The 7,991-nt window shown below is 42.8% G+C and overlaps 1 protein-coding gene across 4 annotated transcripts; it reads left to right on the forward strand.

Annotated features, from left to right (window-relative positions):
- The first annotated feature begins 1,023 nt into the window (after positions 1-1,023).
- On the forward strand, positions 1,024-5,894 carry LOC117826194 (tubulin beta chain-like). 4 transcript variants are annotated; one of them, XM_034702084.1, is made up of 5 exons: positions 1,024-1,299; positions 1,704-1,812; positions 2,090-2,098; positions 3,005-3,115; positions 4,457-5,894. In XM_034702084.1, exons 1-5 carry the CDS (start codon positions 1,243-1,245, stop codon positions 5,539-5,541), a joined length of 1,371 nt encoding a protein of 456 aa, XP_034557975.1. In that variant the 5' UTR covers positions 1,024-1,242; the 3' UTR covers positions 5,542-5,894. The 4 variants fall into 4 exon arrangements, with proteins under 4 accessions (XP_034557975.1, XP_034557976.1, XP_034557977.1 ...); XM_034702085.1 differs by lacking the exon at positions 2,090-2,098 and having other exon boundaries at positions 1,025-1,299; XM_034702086.1 differs by lacking the exons at positions 1,024-1,299; positions 1,704-1,812; positions 2,090-2,098 and adding an exon at positions 2,152-2,493.
- Positions 5,895-7,991: the final 2,097 nt, after the last annotated feature.

Raw genomic sequence — 7,991 nt, forward strand, 5'->3', positions numbered from 1 at the left:
TCTTTAAAGTGGGATGTAGAAATGTCGGCTTGTTTTAAAAGTCTGGCAAAAATAGTTGGGTATTTTATTTTGTCCGGGGGGGTTTTTGAAGATCCCAGCCCCCATCCCCCTTAGCATGTTTGTCCAGCACTGTTTAGAGCAGGGACGTCAAACTTATCTCAGTTCAGGGGCCACATACAGCCCAAGTTGATCTGAAGTGGGTCGGACCAGTAAAATCAAAACATAATAACCTATAGAGAATGACAACTCTAAATTTCTCCCTTTGTTTTAGTGCAAAAAAGTACAGGTACATTCTGAAAATGTACACATTTAATGAACTGTCTTTGAACAAAAACAGCTGTTGTATTTTCTGCCATGATGAGTCTCATAGTGGGGCCGAATTTGAACTCTTTAAGCCCTGAAACCTGCTGCGAACACAACAAACACACAGGTTACCCATTCACCTGACACAGAGTGTAATGTGTACTGCAAAAGAACAGATAAATTATAAAAATGAAGAAGGTAAAGTTGACTATTTTGGACCCCTCAGCTCCAGCAGGAACAGTTTGCTTGCTGGACAGTGTTGTATGCAGGGGTGTAGCCCTAGTGTTAGTAGTTAGTGGATCATCTTATAGTGCTCTAAGAAGTCTTTATGAATCTCAACAGGCAAACAGGAAGTCATTTTTCCCTTTGCAAAGTCGTTCCGTGGGCCGGATTTGAACCTCTGGCGATCCTGTTTTGGCCCGCGGGCCGCATGTTTGACACCCCTGGTTTAGAGTATAAAAATTCATAAAGAGACAGCATCACTAAAACTTACAGATACAAATGTTTTAGTATAAAGGCTTAACTGATATCATTCAGGCTAAAGTATGCAGACAGTTCAGTGAAAATGATTCAGCACATGTAACTGAAGTGCAGTCATTAGTATTACATGATATAAAATAATAGCCTGAGCTTAATACAGCAACCTTAGGCAGAAATTTCCCTGCATGGGACGGGGTGATGTCAGGGGGATGATGCGGCACGATCCTCTACCTCCACTGCATCAAACAGCTGCTTTCCTATTGGCTGACAGGGATGCTGGGATGCTGCGCTGCCTGCAACGTCATCTGACCGGCAGCACGTTTATCTACCTCACCGGCTCAACATTCGTCCTAGGAATGAGGCAAGTGCTGATTTTGAGAAACACAGCTGCCACGCTCTGAAGACCGGACGCAGGTGAAGTCGAGACAGGACGTTCTCTGCCCGCATCCGCAGCGCACCATGAGGGAAATCGTTCACCTCCAGGCCGGCCAGTGCGGAAATCAGATCGGGGCCAAGGTACAACTATACCATTCAATGTAGGAAAATTGAAACGTAGAGGTATAATTGGATAATTTATGCAGAATGTCACACGTGTTGTTTCCCAGGGTTGTTTTTTCTCTTGAAAGAATTACAGACTCCGGGCACTTATGAACAAAAACATTGTGCTATCTCGGATGAAACTAAAAAAACAAAGGTTTGAAGAAAGTTTGAGATTGGTACTTTACTGTTTATATAAATGCAGGGTGCGGTTCAGTGGGGTAGTGGCTGCAGTGATGTGGCCCACCTCTGCTGCGTGCCGTTTTCTCCCCAAGCAGATGCGCAATTACTAAAATAAGCCTGACGCACGTGCTGTAACTCGTTTTCACAACATGTTTTGTTGCCAAATGGCCCCCAACATGATTATGCGTGTCCCATTATAGTTCTGGGAAGTGATAAGTGATGAGCACGGCATCGATCCCACTGGTAGTTACCAAGGTGACAGTGACCTGCAGCTGGAGAGGATAAATGTCTACTACAATGAAGCCTCAGGTAGGGCAAATAAATGCATCTGACAAGGTTTGTCTTAAACATCAGTCTTGCATCTGTGTAGCATATCTCTAGGTAAAGCTTTGTTTTCATTGGTTATTGTCTTTGCATGACCTTAATGCTACATAGACACTAACTTCAATGCTACTGTATGCTCATGCCACTAATGTAGCAGCTGGGGAAAGTAGGTCCAAGCATGAGTGCAGAAGAAATTAGGACAGTGAAAAATAAAATCTCCCCCCCCCCTCCTCTCTCTCTCTCTCTCTCTCTCGCTCTGTAGGGAGTACAGGTATCTGCAGTCTCTCTATAGCTGACCCTGCTCACTGTACCTCTTCTCATCTCAGCAACACATTTTTTCTTTGTTGCTTTAAATCCACCTGTCATTTCTTGCCATTGCTATGCTTTAAAAAGTTAATAAAAAAGGTTCCGTATTCTTACAGCTCTGTGTGCTTTGAATAGATGCTTTCAGATGGACAAGTCAGGGCAGATCTCACTCCATGTTTAGTCATGACTGAGATCAAACACTGCCCACTCATCCACTCTTGATTAATAACAGGAGAGGAGATGCAGATAGCTTGAACAGCACATTAGGCTCTACTGGCTAACCCTGTCCTTTTTGCTAGCAGCAGACTTTATTGATCCTTTGTTTCCATGTTGCATGCAGACATCAGTGTCACCTTCTGGGTCAGTATTGCATGTAGATTGACACAGCATCCAATGAAATAAGTCCTGTGTAAATATTGAAAGAACAAGTCTGCCTAAACGATTGAGCAAAGTTAAGATTTACTCAAGCATGACAAAGAGAGAAAAGGAAATATGGACTGGGGCAGGTTATGTCTTTATTTGAATGAACTCTGCAGAGCTCAGCACATTGAAAGCCCCACTGGTCTCAAATAAGCAGTGCAGCATGCTGCAGCAGTTTGATGCTAAGGGTTACAGACAGAGAGGGTGGGGCATAGTCAAGTGTGAGAAACAAACAATAGCATGTGCATTGCATTTTTAAAAAATCCAGCTTGATGGTGAGGCTGAGGTAAAATGTGATACAAAAATTAAATTAAATTGGACATCTGTTCATGTCCGAAGCCAAGTTTTTAGTTCTGACATCATACACTGAGACTGTTGATATCTTACTCCACCCTTCCCTCCATTACGTCTCTCTCTGTTCCCTCTATCTTCTGCTCTTTTCCATCCAAAGGCAGCAAATTTGTCCCCCGTGCAATTCTGGTTGACCTCGAGCCAGGAACCATGGACTCAGTCCGCTCCGGGCCCTTCGGGCAGCTCTTCAGGCCTGACAACTTTGTCTTTGGTAAGTTGATAATATATCACAGTGTCATCACTAATCCTCAACAAACTGCATGTACAATGTGTGTGTGTGTCAGCAGCTGCTGTCTCAGCCAGTAAAACTGAGCTTAGTTTTACCTGACAGAGATGTATAGTACTTTACATGCCCAGCACAAAGCTTCTGCAGTCTCTCAGCGATGTGCCAGTCGTGTGACGTATCCTCCATGTGCAGCTGTGTCAGACTGAGACAGCTCTAGTGGTGACTCAGCTAAAAAGAAATCCAATTGGAGATGATGCTGCAGTGCTGATTATGTCAAGCGTGGAAACAGGGGCCAACAAATTGAACAAAGAATGACTTTACACAATAAAGCAGCAATGTCTTTGAGCTTTACGACAATACACATATGGAGTGTTCTCTATCAATCCAGGATAAGGTTTTTTATTTACTCTTGTTAATGCTTATGCTATGCTTTCACACCAAAATACAAAGTTCTGTTAAATAGCCAGTCAAGAGGAAATTGAATGAGAATGAAATTATATTTGAAACCCCCCCCCCCCCCCCCCCCCCCCCCCCCCCATCAAACAAATATTATACAATAAAAAAAGTGTGGCACTTGATTCCAGTCCCTTAAAGCGCTAAGGGACTCATGTTGAGTGTAAACAGCCAAACAGCTGCTCTCAGTCTGTATTTTGATATAGTACACAGTAGTATAAATGTTTAGTATATAGGGATGCACTAATGTTTTGCCAGTTTGTTCTCAGCCGGTCCTCGCCCTTCTCAGTCTCTTTTGTCAGGGTTGAATGTGTCCCTCTGACAACACCCTTGGCCCCAGCCTAGCCTCCCCAGTAAAATTGGTCTAGAACTGCCACTGCATACAATCCAATACAACCAAAAACTATATTTCTTTATTTTCAGATTTTGTTGATATATCAGAAAGGTGATGAATGTATTTAATCCTAATGGTCTGTTTTTAACTTTGGTGTGTGGGATATTTCAAAAGAAACTTAATTGACTATAGTCAAAGCTGTTTCCTGATTTAACTCAGTGATAGCACTCAGGCCAAGCTTGACAGTCAGACAGTGCGGTAATTATTTCTATATATTTTTGTTCTGCCTCCGCAAGTTCCTTGCTCCTCAAAGTTCCTTGCTGCTTTCTTTGAGTACAGGAACTTAACAGTGGATCATATGGTGTTGAACATATCTGATATGTGGGGTACTTTAGAAAATAGGTCTGGAAGAACCGTTTGCCCCTTGAAAGTAGCTGCTGGTCTGTGTACTTTAGTTGAACGCAGCAAATACCTTTGTAGACAATGGTAGAGTATTTGTCAAACATGATTTATATTTACTCATTACATACATCATGCAGGTCAAAGTGGAGCAGGAAACAACTGGGCAAAGGGTCATTACACTGAGGGAGCCGAGCTGGTGGACTCGGTCCTGGACGTGGTGAGGAAGGAGTCAGAGAACTGCGACTGCCTCCAGGGCTTTCAGCTTACTCACTCACTGGGCGGAGGCACAGGTTCAGGAATGGGTACGCTCCTCATCAGCAAGATCCGTGAGGAGTACCCTGACCGCATCATGAACACCTTCAGCGTCATGCCTTCTCCAAAAGTGTCCGACACTGTGGTGGAGCCATACAACGCCACTCTTTCTGTCCACCAGCTTGTGGAAAACACAGATGAGACCTTCAGTATCGACAACGAGGCCCTGTACGATATCTGCTTCCGCACCCTGAAGCTGACAACCCCTACCTACGGAGACCTCAACCACCTGGTGTCAGCCACCATGAGCGGTGTGACCACTTGCCTCCGCTTCCCTGGACAACTGAACGCTGACCTCCGTAAACTAGCTGTCAACATGGTGCCCTTCCCCCGCCTGCATTTCTTCATGCCAGGGTTTGCACCCCTCACAAGCAGGGGCAGCCAGCAGTATCGTGCTCTCTCTGTCCCAGAGCTGACACAGCAAATGTTTGACGCCAAGAACATGATGGCGGCCTGCGACCCTCGTCACGGACGCTACCTGACCGTGGCAGCCATCTTCCGTGGGCGTATGTCGATGAAGGAAGTGGATGAACAGATGTTGAGCGTGCAGAACAAGAACAGCAGCTACTTCGTCGAGTGGATTCCAAACAACGTCAAGACAGCAGTTTGCGACATCCCTCCACGCGGCCTAAAGATGTCTGCCACTTTCATCGGCAACAGCACGGCCATTCAGGAGCTGTTCAGAAGGATCTCCGAGCAGTTCACGGCTATGTTCCGCCGCAAAGCCTTCCTGCACTGGTACACCGGAGAGGGAATGGATGAAATGGAGTTCACAGAGGCTGAGAGCAACATGAACGACCTGGTGTCCGAGTACCAGCAGTACCAGGACGCCACTGCTGACGAGATGGGCGAATATGAAGAGGATGAAATGGAGGATGAGGAAGAAGTCCGCCATGATGTTCGCCACTGATGAAAGCACTGACATGACACTGAGCGAACCAGTTCGTCAAAATTGTAATTGTTGTTGGACAGTGAGATCATAAAAAGTACACTAGCAGTGTAGGTGTTCAACATATGGCGGAGTGCATTTCATGATGAAATACAGCTTTTTGGCTAAACTTATATCACATTTAGATATGGCTTCTACAGATAAAGATTATGAGTGGCGTTAGAACTTAAAAAATATGCAAGCACCATCATTAGCGGTTTTCAAAGTCATGCTATGCCAATAACAAGTACAGTCTTGTCCTAATACAGTTTTTTAACATTTACTCCCACGTTTATTCACTGTCTCAAGTCTTGAATAAATTAGTCCTGACAATACTTTGTGTCATGTTTTTTTATGATTAAAAGTATCAAAGGGAATATCCCTTTTAATTTATCACCATATATAGGTTGTACTTATGAAACTATAGCTTCATAAAGTGTGCATGAGAAATGCTTCTGTTGTGAGGTGTGTTTAGGTGTGTTTTGTTTTGATCAAAGAGCTAATTCCTTTGTGATAAACAATGACTGTAGTTGTGGGGCTTCCAGTGTGATTTTTTTCTGAAAGAAATATATACAACTTACCGGATTTCTCCTTTAATGTACTCTCTTTTGAAAGAGCAAATCATTAAGCTGCGCTATGACAAATTTTGTGCACAGAATCTCTTTAAAATTAAGAATGCAGACTTTGTCTATGAAACTGCATTTTGCAATTTAGAAAGCTGAGCCACATAAGACTTAGAGCTCAGCTTAAAGAATCTTGTTTTGATTGAGTTTTGCACAAGTATGTAAGCTATTGTGAAATCTTGATGTATTGCGTTACTCTGCAGATGAGCATCAGAAAGACGCACGTTCCAGCAACCAGGGAGGAGCCTGGCGACAGTAAGCAGAAAAATCTGTACAGAAAATGCAAAGAAAATAACTCATCACTGACAATCTGATGTACTTCACACCAGTATGACAGGGACATGATGACACTTGAGATGATGCTTGGGCTTCCTGACAGGACAGCGTGTGCATTTTGACAGACCTTGGCTGTTGAAGTACTCTCCAAGTGTTCACAGTTGAAAAATGTTCCACTACAAGCCACACCCAAGTCACGCCTGTCAACCCAAGAATTTTTTCCATTTGAGAGGTGAGTGAAAACATCTGCTTTGACATGACTGATAGCAAGACGAGCAAATCCTAGAGAAAAATTTAAACCAGAGAGCAGTGAGGTGATTCAAAGCAGCTTTTTTTGCCCTGAGGCAACCGGGGAAAAACTCTGTCATTCAAGGAAAAGGCAAACAAATTAATGTTATCAACTTGTCTCTCCTTTCAGAAAAATTTGATGCAAGAGCAGTTCGCTTAAAAATTGCTTACATTTTTTAAAAAAATGCTCTTTTTGAAAATGGAAAAATCAATGTTTGTTGGGTAACATTATCTGGAGCAGATAGTTGTTTTGGAAATACTCAAGTATAAAACTAAAGTCTTTGGCAAAATACTTTAAAGTGCTCTGAAAGTTTTTATGGCGTTGAAATAAGTGAAAGCATACATATTCATAAATAAAAGGGGCATGCCACAAACTCAACCCAGTTTGATAAATGAGTGGAGCCATACCTAAAAAAAAATAGCAAAGTGTTTTTCTTTTTTTTCCAAGAACTGAGTAAGAAAAAGAAGCTCTGCAAAGTTGATAAAGGTACCCGCTACTAAACCTTCCAAAATTGTAACAAGTAGCCTGAGAACCAGTTCTTGCTCCATGCATAAGATTCATTGTAAACTTTCCCCTGACACAACAGAGTCATTATGCTGTAACAGATATAGTCATGTTTGGCCTGCATGGCTTCCTCAGAGACAGATAATGAACTACCTTCTTGACCCGCTCAAACAAACGTCCTCTTTGACACAAAATGAGTCAATGCCAACTTTCCTACCCTGGATTTTTCAACTCAACTCAACCTGTGAACAGTCATTATACCCCCATCTCCCTTTCTCTTACTTGTTGACTGACATCTGAGATACAGGTAAAACATGTTTTTAGACCTCTGTACATCCTTCTCCAGGTAACACCCGGTCACTCATGACAATCTCGAACTGATTTAATCCTCAATAAGAAAAAAATGTGCTTTTGAACTGTGCTTCAGCTTTGGTTAGAAAGATGAAAACTAAACCAAAGAGCACACATCTAAAACCAGTCTTTGGTCATTTTTGGAGATGACTTGTGTACAAATCTATCAGGGAAATCTTGTCCTTGTTTACTTGAAGCTTGGCTGCATATTTTGAAGGCAGCAACAAGTGAACCTTGTATACCCATTTAACAGAGGAATGCAGGTGTCTTAGGAAACCTTGAAGGAGTAACCTTTTGCCCCTTTGACATCACTGAAGAACTGACAGAAAAATATACTCAAGGTTTTAAGGTCAGAAAGGTTCATTTTTTAAACCCCTAACAGACTCCAC

The sequence above is a fragment of the Notolabrus celidotus genome, chromosome 15 (genome assembly GCF_009762535.1).
Source record: "Notolabrus celidotus isolate fNotCel1 chromosome 15, fNotCel1.pri, whole genome shotgun sequence".
Lineage (NCBI taxonomy): Eukaryota > Metazoa > Chordata > Actinopteri > Labriformes > Labridae > Notolabrus > Notolabrus celidotus.